Below are 18,009 nucleotides of genomic sequence, written 5' to 3'. Positions count from 1 at the left end.
TTACCTAGTAATTAAATAGCTTTGTTGATGAAACAATAAAGGTTTTTTATGCATTTATTCTATATTTGTATTTTTTACAAGGCAAGTCGAAATATTATATCATGTATAACATGTTACTAATAATCAGCCGTCTTGATATTTTTATGTGTTTACATTTTTATAATTCATGTCCAGATTTGTTTATATCCTGATAATTTTCTATCGTCTCTGGAATAAATAATGTTTGTTTACGAAGAAACAAAACCGAAGCGAAAACTTTGGATGAATGAGTAAAATCGTGAAATTTATTCAATCGACGACGATGAAGAATCGCTGAAATTGGATTCATTCTCCCAATCAGTCTAAAATTCCTTTTGTGTGATATCGTTTTGATTTTCCAAGCGCAATATTTTTAAATGTCGATTCTTTTTGGCAAACCAATGGTCCATTGCTCGTGCAGGACTTAACCGTAGGTGTTGAAAAAAATGTGTTGGCCGAAAAATCATTCAATTAAAGTTTTTTTTCTTCTTTATTCTTAATAAAAATATCAACAAATTATTCTTCCGATGTCCAAATCATGTCGTAAAATTTCATACAAAAATTTAAATATCTAGCCTAAACCGTGTGTGTTGAAAAAAAAAAACTGTTACAAAATCTCAGGGTATTCACGATTGTAGACTGAAATCTCCGGGTACGAGATTTCCGTGGCCCGAAATCTCTGATATTCAAAAAAATTTTTTTTTTAAATACCAGTTAGCTGAAATGAACTAGATTTCTTAAAAAATCGGCATGGTTTAATATCTTTTTAAAATTTAAACGGTCAATTTTTCTTTGTAATTTATGGAAAATAAACTTTGATATAGAACAGAAATTGGTCTCTTTTGTTTCTATTAAAAGAAAGAATTCACCTCGGAACAACATTCTAAAATTTAGAATATTATTTTTAAATTTTTTTTATGGATGATTTTTTGAAAGTTGCGCAAAAAGAGCATGCAAATATCTGAATTTATATAATTGAGAAAAATATGATTACTTACTTGTTGAATAATTTAATTTTCGGTGCGTGCTTGACGGAATGATGCGTTTTTTTCCTCTTTCAAATGTTCGTCTTTACTTTTGTAAGCATGAAGTGTATGTAGTTGTAGCGTAGAAGAATTTTTTCCAAATGATTTTCAAAATCAGAGAGCTGAATGACGGCGACATTTTGACTACACGCCGAATGTGTAAATTTTACCTCTTGTTGACCTTTAGCGTGACCACTCTTTTTTCAATAAGATATTCCAACTCTCACAGCTAGAGATGAAAGAATTAACAAATGATGAGACATGGGTGATTCTAAGTCACCGCATATTTGAGGGTCGTAACATAAATGAGTTTCTCCCGTTTCTTTATTTAAAGAAATTTTATCGGTTGGGTAAAGTCTCAAAGGCGGCCTATATATATATATATATATATATATATATATAAATATATATATATATAGTTATAGTATAAAAACATAGACCTATATATTAGTGATGGGGCGATTCCAATATTTTTCCCAATTCCGATATAATTACCGATTCCGATTCTTTTAAATTTCTTACTATAGAGTTGTTTTTGGGGAAAGTTACCGTAAAATCTGTGAAATATGTACATATAATTTCCTAAACGTAGAAGTAAACTTATGGAGACGATCTATAGGTTTTAGTTTTACTTGTAGTTTAAAAATCAATAAATATTTATGATTAAATTTTTAATACGAGTCATGGAAAATTAAGTTTTAAGCAAGAACAGACAAAGAAAAAGCAATAAAAAGAATCGTTTTTGGCATCGGAAAATAGACACAAATTTTTCTGATTCCAGTAGCGATTCTGATGTCCAAAAAAGTTCCTATTTTTTCAATTCCCGATTCTGATTAATCGCCCTGACACTAATATATATATATATATATATATATATATATATACTTTATTTTCTCACATAAATTAATATACGAAAGTATAAATTTATGCGTAAACTTTAAGTATTTACTTCAACAGTGCTCAATATGTAGGTAGAGCTAGTTAGTGGAACCACAAAATTCTCGCATAAGCCTGAAGAATCCTAGTGTGGATGAAACGCGGAATATTCAGCGTAGCTTAATCGCCACATATATTTTATAACTTACTAACTAATATATATATATATATATATATATATATATATATATATATATATATAAACATGTTCCCTCTCTCTAGCTGAGCACACTGATAAGTGAAAAAATAAATTGCCACTGAGGCAATGCTCTTTGTATACACAAATGGAGCATCCGACATTTGACAATGTTTATATATATATATATATATATATATATATATATATATATATATATATATATATATATATATATATATATTCATCCCGGTGTATACTAGTGAGTGAATAGCCAATGCAGTTAGGGTCTGTAAGAATTGTAGTAATGCTTCCATTAAGTTTAGCAATTAGCTGACAGCTCCAGCCTCACCTCAATTGGCCTAGGGGCTGAATCTCACAGTGCTAACCACACGGATGAGGCATTGGAACTCAGTTAAAACTGCAGCGTCACATATATATTCTATAAATAGAAATATATTTATTTATTCCCTTCTTTGGATTGAGCATAATATTCAGTGAAAAAAAATTAACTGCTGATGGAGTAATGCTTTTTGTATACAAAATGAAGCACCCGGCATTCAACTATGTGTATTATTGTTATCTCTCCTCTTTTAGAGGCAGCCAAATAGTCTAAAGGTTATAACTGTCGACTGGCATTTAGACAGTTGAGTTTCAATCCCAATTTAAGGAGGCAGTTACTTGTCTAGCCGTACTGAACAACTGTGATACAGAAGAACAGTGTCTGTGGATGACTATATATATATTACAATAGAAAAATGCGAGTATGAAAAGTAATATGGTTAAGCTTAAACATGGAAAAGTAAAGGACTCGTTGTTAAAACTGGAAAAGAAAAGGACAAGATATTTTAGTAAAAGAAATAATAAATTTATAACTTTAAACATTGCAGCATTAAGAATTGATTACATAATGTTATTAATTGAATTAAAAAAATCTTAGTGCTGCAATATTTTACATTATTAATTTATTATTTTTTACTAGAATATCTTGTCCTTTTCTTTTCCAGTTTTAACAACTAGTCCTTTACTTTTCCATGTTTAAGCTTAACCATATTACTTTTCTTGCTCGCATTTTTCTAATGTAATCCATGATTTTTCCAAGCTTCCAATAAATTCACTTGTTCTTTGTTTAATTTCAGTCTAAATTTTTGCTCTCATAAATACATATGTAATAACAATGTGCGGCACTAGTCTGTTTTCAATACCCCCCCAATTATCTCCCTTTCATGCTTTCATTCTCACTTGTTACTTCCCTCTTCGAATTAGTAGCAACAGTAGTCACTTAAGGGATGTCGTTGCTATGGAAACCAGTCATAAAAAGCGTCGCTCACTTCCTTACATATTTTTACGATTTTTAGCATCAGAAAATTCATAAATTTTGTTTTACTGAACGAAAATTGAAAAAAAAAATTTTTTCACAATATAGCTGAGAAGGTGATAATTGTTTGAAATTTAATAATTGTTTGAAATTTGATAATTGTTTGCAATAATTGTTTGAAATTTGATAATTGTTTGCAAAAATTGTTTGAAATTTGATAATTGTTTGCAAAAATTGTTTGAAATTTGATAATTGTTTGCAAAAATTGTTTGAAATTTGATAATTGTTTGAAAAAATTGTTTGAAATTTGATAATTGTTTGCAAAAATTGTTTGAAATTTGATAATTGTTTGCAATAATTGTTTGAAATTTGATAATTGTTTGCAAAAATTGTTTGAAATTTGATAATTGTTTGCAAAAATTGTTTGAAATTTGATAATTGTTTGAAAAAATTGTTTGAAATTTGATAATTGTTTGCAAAAATTGTTTGAAATTTGATAATTGTTTGCAAAAATTGTTTGAGATTTGGTGGAAAAATAAGTTAGCAGTGAAGCTTTAAAGCAGTTATAAATGACTAAAACTGTCACTTAACCATATATTCAAACACGGTACTGTTTGAATGATATATATATATATATATGTATATACTAGACAACCCGTGACTCGTTGGGTCAGTATGTTATATTAGCTATGGAATTCATGTATGAGCATGACACTTGTGATGTAAAGAAAATAGGTTTTTTTTGACATAACAGAAACATTTCTATGAAAGTATATTAAAATGAAAATCACGGACGGATCACTCAAACATGAAAAAAAAAAGTCCTCCCAATTCGTGTAAAGTTACCTATTTTCCGAATAATCGCTCAAAAATCGAAAAGTAAACATGATTTTACTACGAATCGAACACCGACGAAAGTCATTTAGCAGCAAAAACGCACATGAACCTACCGATGAGAAATATAAGAATGAAAAACCCATATAGGAATCCTTCAACCAAGTTATAGAAACTTAAAATCTTAAAAAAATAATTAATAAAACCTGAAGCAAAAAAATAAAACCTTAATAAATAAAATAAAATAAAACTAATATTGAAACAGATTAGTAAATGTGTCAACAAATTCATCGTTCTCACACAACTATTTTGTATTTAGAAATGTAAACAAAAAATAAAAGAAGAAGGAAGGAAGGAAAAGGGATGGATAGAGAGTAGTAGTAGTCTTGGCTTTACTACAATTGTTCTTATGTTTGTCAACGGGTTAAAGTTGTTTAGTTGTAAGAAAATAGCGACAGTATAGTTGTAATAAAGAATAGTTGCAAAACACCCCCACTCTTCCCATGTTAAATAATAATTTCGAAATAATAACGTTAATATTTTAGTGCACAGGTCAAAATCTGCAAAAGAAGCGATTTGTGTTTATTTTTTTACGTTGTTATGGGTTAATATTTATGCGTGCATGCGCAACTGGATGTCGTAAATTAGAAAGTGGGTTACATCACTCGTTACAAGCTCATTTGAGTTTTATAATTACATAGATATATAGCATAAAAATGGTTAGAAAACGTTTTATGTCAGTATCTTATTCGTTTCATATAACGTTTCGGGATATTATATATCTTGTTAAGATAGGCAAGAGAAAAAGATATATATATATATATACATCAAATATAGTGTTATAAATAAATATATGAAAAAATGTTCCTTTTCATTTGGCTAAGATATGTAATATTCTGAAAAGTTATAAAAAATGTTATCCCTTTTTATAAAACGCCTGAATAAATTTTGGGCATACACGTATCTGTGTGAATATCATGATATTCCACTTGGATTGTCAGTGCTTTATTTTACACACACACATGACTAATCATTCACAATTTACCCAGGATATCACTCGTCTCTTTACTAAGTTTCTGTCTATTACTCTCACCCTTTCTCATATTTTACTTTCTCTCTCCTCCGCTCGTATGCTTATTAATAATAAAAGGTAATAAGACTTTTTTTTTTACAAGGGTGTTATCACTTATCAAGGACAAAATGCCACTCGAGGATAAGAGATAAATGAGTGCCAGGTAGACAGTAAGACAACACCGTGATGATTGGTAATGATGGTGATGATGGAGCAGAATTTGATTATTTAAGAGAGCAATTCAACAAGAATTTGTTCACATTAGACTTGAAAATGATCATGTTAGTATCAGCTGGGAAGCAGCTCCCAGCACCGTAAAAATAGAAGATCGGAATAGTCCTTTACAATTAATGCAGATTATATAATCTGCTTATACCTGTGTGTTTTATTGTATGCCTTTATCTTCTTATTTCATGGATAGGGAACGCATATGCCGAGTATGGTTCAAGATGTTTTCTACTAATGTGCTACTCATCTTAAAATCAGCTGTTTATTCCTCAATGCACTTATGTTTAAAATTTTCCATCATCTAAAACCTAAAAAGAACACCGTTATTCGCCCCAAAGATATATTGTCACTTAAGTGTAAACGACTCTTATGATAGAGCCAATCTTGTTGGGGAGTTGAACAGCAAAGTCTAGCATAAAGATGGATGGATGCACTCTAATGAGTTCCATTCTTTTTATGTTTTGCTTTTTTCAATACTGTACATATTTATATTTATCCTGTTATATTTTGCATCCATCTAAAGTCAGAACAATTATATAAAAAGGGTGTGTGGGGGGGGGAGACCACACCCATTCATTAATGAATTCAATAATAAACATAAGATACAAGCGTGGAAATCAATGAGAAAAAGAAAAATTTGTATTCTTAAAAAAAACAAAAAAAAAAACAAAAAAAAAACAATGTCTTCATTTTGGTTTCCCTAAATAGAATATTTCAATTCAATTTGTTTTGTTATATTTTTCTATTTCTATGAATTCTTTTCTTTTATAAGAATATTTTCGCTCTTATTATTCAAGAATTTATTTCGTGGAGTCACACATTCTTTACTGTGTTCGTCCATCAAGTTCAGCCAAGGTTTTCTTTGACTTTTTCTGCTCTCTTTTTCTTCTATAATATTGACTGAAACTATAACAAAAAAAAAAAAAAAAAAAAAAAAAAAACGTGCATAAAAATACATAGAAACACATTTGGTTATTTGAGGGGAAAATGAACTTCACTGGAAAAATGTAGAGGCAGAAAGGTGTTGTATATATTACCCCATTAACAAATATTACGAAACAAATTTCTACTTATATATAAAAAACACTTTTTGTGTGTGTGTGTGCGAGTTCGTTCCCTATGGACTCGGAAACAGCTGGGTTTTTTTTTTTTAATTTAAGACGAAATGTACTTCGTGTATCTGGGAGGGTTCTTAGGTATTGTATCGAAATGCTTTCGAATTGTATTGAAAATCAATAATCAAAATAATCCGATGATTGAAGGAACTGTCTGATTGTGACCAAAGTAAACACCTTTATACAGCTTAACCACAACTGCATTTGAGAAGTTTTATCACCTCACAAGCAAAAGAACCTAGAATATGAAATCAATAATACGTTCTTTGATAAGTCAGGGGCGCATTTGAAATGCATGTTTATGTTTAGAATACAATGGAACAATAATACTTGATTTTTGCATTTTAAATTTTAATTTATTATATAAAAATAATTATATAAAATTAACAGTACATTTTCTACACTGCAATGTAAACTACAATGCATTGCAGACTAAGTCACTGCGGGGAGGCATATGAAGTTTTCTCCTGATGCACGACAGTGTGTCACTGACTAGAGCAAGCAATCCATCGATTTGAATGAAAAATGGATGATGACAAAAAAGTATTAGATGTATAGAACATTCGTTGATCTTCATTTGCTGTCGAGCAACATTGGGTCTCCCTACTCCATTCATCCATAGCCTTGAGCCCCTCGAGGGGCACAGGCCATCCACAACTTTGTAGATGCTTTTGTAGCAAGGACTTCTTTTTTGAGGGTGAGGGTGCTGGCCCTACGTCCAATATTCCCAGAAGGTACATACAGTGCCTAGCCTTTCCAAATGGTCACCCATCTGGTACTGTCCAGGCTCAATATTGCTTAACTTTGAGGATCTGACAAGAACCGGTGTATCAATGGGATTGTGCTGGACTGGGTCTTCTTGCTAGTAATGTGTATATAATCTATATTTAATACTAGAGATATTCGTGACTATTTCATTTTCTTAGAAAATTCATATCTTTTATGAAATATAACTAAAAAATAAGTCTATATTTCGATATTATCGTATTATTATCATTATTATAATCTCTAACTACATAAAATTAGGTATGCATATATATTATATATTTGTATTTACATGATTCACTCCTAATTAAGTGATCATTATGAATCTTAGAACACAAGCGAAAGGTGTCGTAATGTGAGCTATATTTAGTTTAATGTACTTTTTTGAGTGGGATAAAAAGATGTAAAAGTTAAAATTAAGATATTTTGGATTTTTAAAAAAAATTTAACGACAGGTATTAGATATCAACTAAAATTTCAATTGCTTTTATGTAGTTTAATGGATGTTTAAGGGCATAATATGGACACACACTATTAAAAATTTAATTATCACAGCTTTGCATTGAATTTTATTCATAGTAATTATAGACCAATTAAACAAGATTCCCTGAATTTGATTTTTTTCTTAAAACCCCTAAAACTTAAATCTTACAATTCAGACATTTTCTAAAGCCAAAGTCATGTAATAGAAAAATGGTTCTAGGCAGGCCTAGTTGCATGATATCTTGATTTTAAAGGTAGTAAAGGAGGCATAAAAGTGGTGCAAAACTATTCTTTTGAGAATTTTTCCAGTTCCGGGATGGGTATTCTTCAAGTAATTCTCATGGAGAATTATTATAAACTAGCCTGAGTACCCGGCATAGCCCGGGTGTTTGCAAGTGTGTGTTGAGCAAATAATAAGTGATAGTAGGCAAGCAGGCTCGAACCTGTACCGCGAAGGAGGAAAAGAATGTGAAAAAAAGCATGACATCTTTGCCATTGCGTCCATCGCCGAACGGAAGTGGCGAAGATTTAAATTAAGGTTAGCCAATCGAAAAGAGGGGATGACTTTCGAAAATATTGGCGAAAAAAGCGACCCCTCCTTGTAGAAAAATGGCCAGTTGAGGGTGAAGGAATTAATGTTTTTGTCCAATTTTTCGATATTTGTTGTTCGAGCTCTAAAACAATATCGATCTCGTGAAAATCCATTGCCTTTATCGAGAGTTTTAGGCAGGCATACATACATACATACATACATACATACATACATACATACAAACATACATACATACATTAAAACAGACAGGTGAGATTTATATCATAAATGTTGTTATTCTTATATAGAAATAAAAAGACATTATTTGGCCATCAGATTCACATATATTTTTGTGGTGTTATAGAGACATGTATATGAATGAAAAAATAAAACAAATTCTTCTTTCTTAAAATGCTCACAGAGATTAAAAAATATTATGTTGATGTAGGATGCTAAAAAGAATGAAATATCATTATTGCAAAGATTAGCTTTAGTCTTGAAAATCCCAAGACTATAGGTAGGAGGAAAACAGTCGGCAAGAAGAGAGTTCCACAAGCTTGCAGTTCTTGGAAATAAGAAGCTGTATTAAAATGCGAATTGGTTTAAACCACTTGATAAATAAGGAATAAATCAGACAATTCTGAAGAACATATACCATAATAGTATTTATAGAAAAGATGGAGGCTAGCAACATCATGTCTGAGAAAAATAATGCGGAGAAGATGAAAGAATGAGGCCAATCAAATTACAAATAAGTTTCTTCACCTTCTTAGGCTTTACCTTCTTACATTTTGAGACAAAGTTTTTGACTAATTGCATGAGATGTTCCAACTGGGGCAGCCTTAGAGAATGTTTCTGTACCAGGCTATGCTTTTCATTGGTGACTCTATATAATACACTTTTAAAACATTAAAACGTTCTTACAAGTAATGCTGAAATTATACTTCCCTGAGTTCCCCAGTAGATTTAACCCCCCCCCCGCTACACACACACATTATGAAAGTGGGGAGTGCGGATGATACATGAGACAGCATTGGTATTTATGAATGCACTATTGACTTCGAAATTGCAAGATCGACACCTACACCCTTTAAATAATATCTTGTCTAGGGAATCACAACAGTTAGCATAGTTCAATTAATCTATTTTATGGATTTTAAGTAGAAAATTGCAGACATAATAATCCCACTTCACCTTCCTGGCGTCTTTTTTTAACAGCAGTCACATCTACATCAGATAAAATCTATCCTTTGCGTCATTCATCAGGTCAGTCAAGTGTCAGCCATGTAATTCTATGACGCAATTTTGATGATTTAAAATATTTGTTGAAGAGATTTCTTGACATCACAATTTTTTTTAAGTATTTCCTAACGTTTACCCTGTATTCCTCCAATTCCATCCTGTCTAAAATCGAATCCTTGCTCAAATGTGATTGTTTTATTTTAGTTTATGTTTGTTATGGGATAAACTGATCGACTCATTTTATAAATAAATTGATTTACTCAGGGAAAATACAGTTACATCTAAACATCGTGGCAGTTATGGCCACCAACACATGACATATACTTTTGTGAATACATTTTTTTGTTAATTATACTGCTGTGTTTGTCGAGATGATTACTGACCTGCAGGGCCACTGCAATATTTACCTTGTGAACCAAAGTTTTATAAGTATTTTCTGTTACTTCTCTTAAATTATGTAGATTTTTATCAGCAACCTTTAAAAAAAAGGCGGTTTTTATGATATACTAGCCGGGTGCCTGGCGTTGCCTGGGTGTTGGAGGTGTGTGTAGAGCCAAAAAAAATATTGTAGTAGGTAGGCAGACGCGAATGCGAAAAAGAAAGTGGAAGTGTGTGTAACGGTGTTGGTTGAGAAAAAAAAAAGAAAAAAAGAAAATTGTGAGCACAAAAAAAAGTGTTAAAGGAAGGCAGGCAGGAACCCATCTTGCGAATAAGGAAAAGAAAGTGAAAAAAAAAAAACGTGACGCGTTAGCTGTTGCGCCCATCGCCAAACCGGAAGTGACGTAGGTTTAAATTAAAGCTAGACAATCGAAAAGAGGGGATGACTTTCGAAATTATCGCTGAAAAAAAGCGACCCCTGCCTGTAGAAAAGTGCCCAGTTTAGGATGAAGTAATTAATGTTTTGGGCCAATTTTTCGATATGTGTCGTCCGAAGGGTCGAGCTTCAAAATGATACCAATTTCATGAAAAGTCGTCGCCCGTGTAGAAAGTTTTTGCAAGACATACATACATATATACGTACATACATTTAAACGGACAAGTGAGATTTAAATTATAAATTACAGCAATTATTGAGCCATTGCCCTGTCCTCTCTCGCTCACCTACAGCACAATGACTGATCAATGTTCAGATGAATCTAAAATATGAAATCTAACCAAACTTAATGCATCCTATTTGGTGAAAACACTACACTTGCCCAGCATGGCGGTTATCCTAAGGATGAATCGATTATGCTGGTATGCTTATGGAGAACGTTCATATTCCTGAATAATAAACCGTTGCAGAGATGTATTTTTATTTTTTCTAGATATATTGATGGTTCCAGACCAACGCCGCAAGCTGTGCTGACCGATTATTATTATGATTGTGCTCGTAGTCTAAATGGAATGTCAGCTAAAATAGGTATTTTAGAATAAAATATTTATTTACAATAAATGGGAACGTTATAAAACAGGAATTTCTAGATAAATATTATCGATTATGTAAAACATCAGGTGTTCTTTAGTGCTATGTGAAAGCCAAGCTTCTATCTTAACATCATCGACGCTCTAATCTCCATCTAGCGTCAATTACAATGAATGGCTCTCGTTTTGGGGAAGCTTCATGTTTTGACAAGCTTCCGGGCTTGACATTTACTCCTGATCTAAAATGGAATGCGCACATCAAATCAGTTGCCAAGGACGCTGGAAAAAATGGTGAGATCCTTCTATCAATCTAGTAGATATCTCACTGTTGATGCAATTCTCTATCTATATAAGAGCCAGGTACGTTCAAGAATGGCGTACTGTTGCCACATCTGAGCAGGAGTTGCTGAAAAGGACTTATCCTGCATTGATAATGTTCAAAATAGACTTTGTAGCTTAGTAGGGGATGACCCTTTTCTCTTCCCTGCAACTTCTTTCTCACAGAAGAGATGTTGCGAGTTTGTCTCTGCTTTATCGTTACTTTCATGGCTAGCGCTCGCCTGATCTGCAATCTATGCCCACCCTCACCAAACTTCCATGAGAAACACTCGTTTAGCTTAAAACACTATCAATAAATTCCCCCACTCTTTATCTGTGCCTAAACCTAAACGTAGATTCCATGAACAAAGTTTCTTTCTTAGAACTGCACATCTCTGGAACTTTCTTCCGCTTGCCTGCTTTCCAGCTGACTACAATATGGTTGTCTCCAAGTCCAACGTAAACAAGTTCTTGAACCGTTCTGCTTAAGTTAACAAATTTACAAAATTTCCCTTACTAATGATTACTATATTGTCCAACTGATTACCGTACACTCTTTAGCCCTTATACTCGAGTGGCATCTGGGCCTTGATAAATGGTGATGCCTATGTAAAAAAAAAAATAAAATAAAAATTTGTGGAAATGAAAGGAAGATATATTTTGAGATGTGTACAGTTCTTAGTTAAAGTTTGGTCATCGTTGAAGATAGACAGTTGAGCCAACCGGTCATAATGGCGCTGAAAACCCGGGGAAGCTATGGGTCCAACGCCTCTCAAATAAAGGAAAGTAGGATCAGCGTGTAACAGCCAATGGGGAAACATCTGAAATAAAGTTGCTGAAATACAACCTGAGGTTCGTTGGTTCCTTGAAATGATTCTTCTTTGCAGCTTTCCGTCAAAACAAGACCAAAGATAGAAAAGGTATGTTTATCCGACTGGTCACATATTAAACCACCAGAGAACTGTTTTCCATCCCTTTTTGTTGACAATCTATTGTAAATGTTATGTTTGTTGCTAAGCTGAATCTGTTAATATATCGACTTGTACAAACACGAGAACACTAGACGATCATAAAATAAATATATATACGTTATACACATTCAATAGACACGTAAATACATGGACGTTAGACGATAGAATTAAACAGTTATACACTTGTTATACAGACGAGTATATAATGGCAGAAACATAAATTTTCTAAATCGCAAGAAGATTGGCTGGCCAAGGAAAACTTGGAATCAAGTGTTTGGACAAGATCGCATAGAGTAAAGTTTGGAGACTGCTGATCCACTGGTCCATGTGAGTTATTTTTCAAAATATCACAAAACGTCTTACGTCTGAACAAGGAAAAATGAATAGAAAAAGAATTTTATAAAGTTAAGATCGGTGTATGGTGTTACTTAAATTGAGATGTTTTTTGTTTTGTTTTTTTTTGTCATATAGAACTGACACAAATGATTCAACTTTTTGCTGTATTTGGTTGCATGGAACTTGCAGAGAAAAATAAGAAATATTTAGTTTTATATCGTAACGATTGAAGATTCGTTTAAATATTACACCTTGGTTTGATGAATATTATCAACACTCATATCTCAGTTTATAGTATAACTCACATTTTATATATAGTATCAAAGAATGCTCTACCTATTCTATCCAGGTAAATCTGTGAAAGTAAATTCGCTCAAATATGATATAAAACATTATTCACAGCAAATTAAAGAAAAATGACAACTAATGGGTTAACAATAGTTAATATAGTTTTTTTGTCTTTGTTATTGTGTAATCCCTATATTAGAATTATCTTAATTTTGTACTTGTTTATGATGCTTTTTTTTTGTTTTGTTTTTTTCAGAAACCATCTAAAAAATATTTTATGCTGGATATTTTTCTAAACATTATTTGTTTAGGATTGTTGTGCATTTATGCAGTAAACGTCGTAAATAGAGTATCATTAAATAATAACTTGGCTTTATTCTTTAAAAAAGGAAAACCAATAATATTTGATTATCAAAGATTATTGTTTCAAGTATAAATCAGAGAATCAAGTTTAGATAAATTAAATATAAAAATGCATGTAAGCTTACTGATATTATTGCTGATTTTTAAATTCTTCCTTGCTTAGTAACCCAAGAAATAGGAGATAATTATAGCAGATAGAAACAGATTTGTAAGCAATCAAAGATGGCCGCTAAATCAGACAAATTCCTCTGATATAAAAGTTGTTTTATGGAAGATTTTTTTTCTGGCAATCACTGGAGAATTATTGTTATAACAAAGCTAATTGTTATATTGTTGATTTACTTATACCACAATCAAAGAATGATTTGCCTGGAACATAATATGATTATAATTTTCTTTTGTAATATTAAAACTACAATAATAGAAAGAAGTTAGAAATTAAAAAAAAGAACGAATAAAGCTAAACGATTTCATCACTGACTTTTTATACCAGAACCAAACACGACAGATTATTTGATTAAAAAAAATTAAGGTACTCTGGTAAATCGCAGTCCCAAGTTTTTTGCCCCCCCCCCCAAAAGTATTTGACAGGTTTTAGTTTTTTCAGTATTTGATGAAAAAACATGCCGTCTCAAAAAATCTTTGTGCAATCTAGAATTACAAACATGAGGCAGACAGATAGTGAGAGATATTTTTCGTAATATCGATCAATCGATCGACGTTGCCTCCGTTCAGTCTCAAGAGACAATGGGCACACCCTGTAACGGTAGCTAGACAATGTAATTCTAAAGGAAGGGGTGCGCAATCTCCAACCACATCTCATCTTGGATCCAATGGCAAGGAGAAGTGCTGGACGAGTGGAAAAAAATGCTGAGATAAGCGGAGAGCACATACAGCACCTAAATTCACAAATGGTCACCCATTTTCGTACTGATCAAGCTCAACGTTCTTAACTTCGGTAATCTAACGGAAACTGGTGTGTCAATGTGATTATGCTGTAAAACCATCCAGACATAGGGTTAGTGGTAGAGTGTAAAAGAGTATTTGTTTTTATGATTTTTAAGTTGAAATGAAATTTCGATTTTTTTCTCATTTACATCAATATTGTTATAAATTTCTTAATGGCACATTGTCTCACCTTGATATTCAGATCAAGGTGTCTGTGTTAAAAGTCATAAAAAACTATGTGCATTTCCTTAACATTACAACTAACCCTGTCCGGGTTTAAATACGAATTAAAGAAAAAATAAACTCTGTATGTCTTTCTTATATTTTAATTTTTTGAAACATCTTTTGTGGCACACGGATAAATTCAAGAGACGGCATGCTTTTTTTTGTCAAAAGCAAAAACAAAACAAAAAATCTCATTATCTACGATTATTGTCTATTTCTTTCTTTGCCAATAAAAAGCAAGTTAGACATATAACCTTGAAAGTATAAGTATAAATGAAGTATTTTTTTTTAGTTCAAAAATAAAATTTATTTTTTGCGAAATGTAATAAAGAATTTAAATGAATAATAAATAATTAAAAATGACTTACATTGGTGGGATTCCCTGGACGTTGAAGGAGGTAAAATTGAGTTTAACCCTTTCTGTTTCTCTTCCTGTGAATTTGTAAATGTGGCAGATACTGTTTGGGTAAAGGTTCGGCCAGTTCGGTGAATGTAAAGACCCGTTTCTCTGTGAGTCTTCATGGTGACTTATAGTGGATATCTCACAGCCTGAAAAATAAATACAAAAAAATTCAAGCCAACAAAATACACATAGATACAAAAACATTGTATTTATAACAAAAAATGTCTGAGAGACAGACAACATTTAAGATTTCTTTCACAATTAGCATAGAAACTAACATTTCCAGAGAGCATTAACTTCCAACTTTAAACATTTTTGTTCATCTTTTGTTGCTGATAACTGTGTCTTTCTCTCTTCTTCTCGACAGGTACTTTGGCATGCACCATCACCCTTGCGATTTAACAAGACGACATCTCTTGCTACCAAAACTTTTGCAAGCCAAATTAACATAATTCCATCACTATGACAATACAGTCTCTAATCAACTCAGCATCACTTCAACATGATGATCACAACGATCAATCAATAATTTCCCACACTCTTTATCTGTGTCTAAACCTAAATGCAGATTCCATGAACAAAGCTTCTTTATTAGAACTGCACGCCTGTGGAACTCTGTTCCGATTGCCTGCTTTCCAGCTGACTACTATTTGATTGTCTTCAAGTCCAATGTAAACAAGTTCTTGATGAACTGTCACCCTAAGTAATCCAATTTACAAAATTCCCACTACTTATGTTTACTACACTATAATCACATTGACTTTACCCATTAACCCTTATCCCCGAGTGGTCTCTGGGCCTTGATAAGTGATGATGCCTGTGTTAAAAAAAATCTACAATAACAACATTAAACAGTTTCTTAACTTCTTTGTCTGTGCATTAGAATCTACAGCCCGCCTTCTAGCAGACCACAGCGATGATATAGACAACATAAGCTGGGAGGGGAGAGTAGTTAAATGGTTAACGACACGGATTGATAACCTAGGTGTGCTAAGCTGGAATCTAGTTCGTTCCATAGAAACACTTCTATGTAGGGATGTTGGCAACCCTCACATGGTCCTTTCTGTAAGTACTCGATGTCTTTCTAGACTAACTAAAAAGATATCAGAGGGATGAATGCCAATAATAATCATCTGATTCATATGAAATGAAGGAATGACGATCAACAACAACAGATGCAATATAAAAGGCAACAACACTTTCGAGTGAACTAAGAATTTTTTTTCTTATAATAACTCGTTCCTAACGTGTGTGTAGCTTTTGATAGAGTGTGACATAAAGACCTACTTCAGAAAATCGCCAGCTACGGAATAGCTGGGAGTGTCCTCTCAGCTATAAAATCCTTTCTCTCTGATATGCTTATAAGAGTAGCCGTTGATGGGCAGAAATCAGAAGCTCACTGTATTAACGCTGGTGTTCCTCAGGGTTCCATCATGGGTCCAGCCCTGTTCCTGATCTTCATCAATGATTTCACAACAATCTATGGCGACACTTCAAAGGCCACCAATGACAAAGATCTTTCTGATTCTCTTTCTTCTGATTTTGCGAACGTGGCGCAATAGGGAAAAAAGTCGTTGGTTAATTTTAATGCATCGGAAACCAAGCTTCTCTCCTTTCATCATAATCGCTTATCCCCACCATGCCCAAATTGAAATGAATGGCTCTAGTCTTGGGGAAGCCCCATGTCTTGATAAGCTTCTTAGATTGATCTTCACCCCTGATCTGAAATGGAACACGTACATCAAATCTGTTGCAAAGATCACAGAAAAAATATTTGGATCACTCTACCTCTCCAGTAAGTATCTCACTGCCAATGCAATCCTCTATCTGTATAAGAGCTAGGTGTGCTCTACAATGGAGCACTGTTGCCACATCTGGGCAAGAGCTGCTCAGCATGCCCTATCTTGCCTTGATAGGGTTCAAAACTGGCTTCGAAACCTAGTAGGTGATACCCTTTTTTCTTTCCTGCAACCGCTTTCCCGCAGAAGAGATGGCGCTAGCTTGTCTCTGTTCTGTAGCTATTTTCATATTAAGTAGTCGTCTGAACTCCAATCTATGGTCCGTGATTACTAAACTTTCACAAAAAACACTCGACTAGCTAAAACCAATATATATGATTTTCCCCACTCTCTATCGGTGCCTAAATGTAGACACAGATTCCATGAATAGAGCTTCTTTCCCAGAACTGCTCACCTTTAGAACACTATTCCACTGGCATGCTTCCTAGCTCAATACAACATGGTAGCCTTCAAGTCTAATGTAAACAAGTTCCTGTTAGGTCGTCTTCATAAATAAACATCATTAAGGATTACTTCACTACCACCTTACATCTTGAAATTTGTACTCTTAACTTTGCTGATAGATAGATATGTTAACAGAAGTATATCACACCATATATTATATGGGCAACGCTGAGTAGCCATGCTAGTTATAAATTAAGACGTGTTCATTCAACACTTATCTTAAGTACTATTTTAAACTGAAGCGCGACAAAGTCGTTTATAGAGATGCATGAACACTCCTTATTATATATATAATTGCAATTATTTATTAAAAATATTGTTATAAAGCCCCTTTAAGAAAATTAAAGTTAAGCACTATTTAGGGAAGTAAGGAAGAGCAGTTAACTTTAGCGAAAACGCATCATTCCAACATCGTATTTCTGAATACTCTATCTTACTGTAAACTGCGGAAGCTTACTTCAAATAGCATTTATAGTTACTTATTTTTTTCGTTCTATTTACGTGTTACTTGCCGATGGCCTGGAGGAAAGATGCAAGCATATTAAGCCATGGGTGGCTTCGTTGACTGGATTCGAATCTCCCGACCAGCAGTAATTACTATTTCCTACACTGATGATTTCATAAGCTTGAAACGCTAGTGTCTGTAGGTATATCAATTGTTATTTATTTTTAGGAAAATATTATATAAATATATATATATATATGTGTGTGTGTGTGTGTGTGTGTGTTTATTGAGAAAATATGCATATTCAATTATATTCCAATCTTTTATTCATGAAGCTCGATGTATGTTAAATATAACTACA

At 32.8% G+C, this 18,009-nt stretch overlaps 1 protein-coding gene across 8 annotated transcripts in view; it reads right to left on the bottom strand.

Annotated features, from left to right (window-relative positions):
- Window positions 1-18,009, bottom strand: part of LOC145292083 (dorsal-ventral patterning tolloid-like protein 1) — a 2,157,643-nt gene that overhangs the window by 1,389,818 nt on the left and 749,816 nt on the right. For all 8 annotated transcript variants that reach the window (XM_080138158.1, XM_080138152.1, XM_080138155.1 and 5 more), the window contains one exon: window positions 14,926-15,106. In XM_080138158.1, coding sequence (XP_079994284.1) covers window positions 14,926-15,106 — 181 coding nt within the window. The remainder of the gene's footprint in view (window positions 1-14,925; window positions 15,107-18,009) is intronic.

The sequence above is a fragment of the Euprymna scolopes genome, chromosome 13 (genome assembly GCF_053919585.1).
Source record: "Euprymna scolopes isolate OS-2025 chromosome 13, ASM5391958v1, whole genome shotgun sequence".
In the NCBI taxonomy this organism is placed as follows: domain Eukaryota; kingdom Metazoa; phylum Mollusca; class Cephalopoda; order Sepiida; family Sepiolidae; genus Euprymna; species Euprymna scolopes.
The sequence above is the reverse complement of the archived record's forward strand: the minus strand, read 5'-3'. Positions and strand labels throughout refer to the sequence as shown.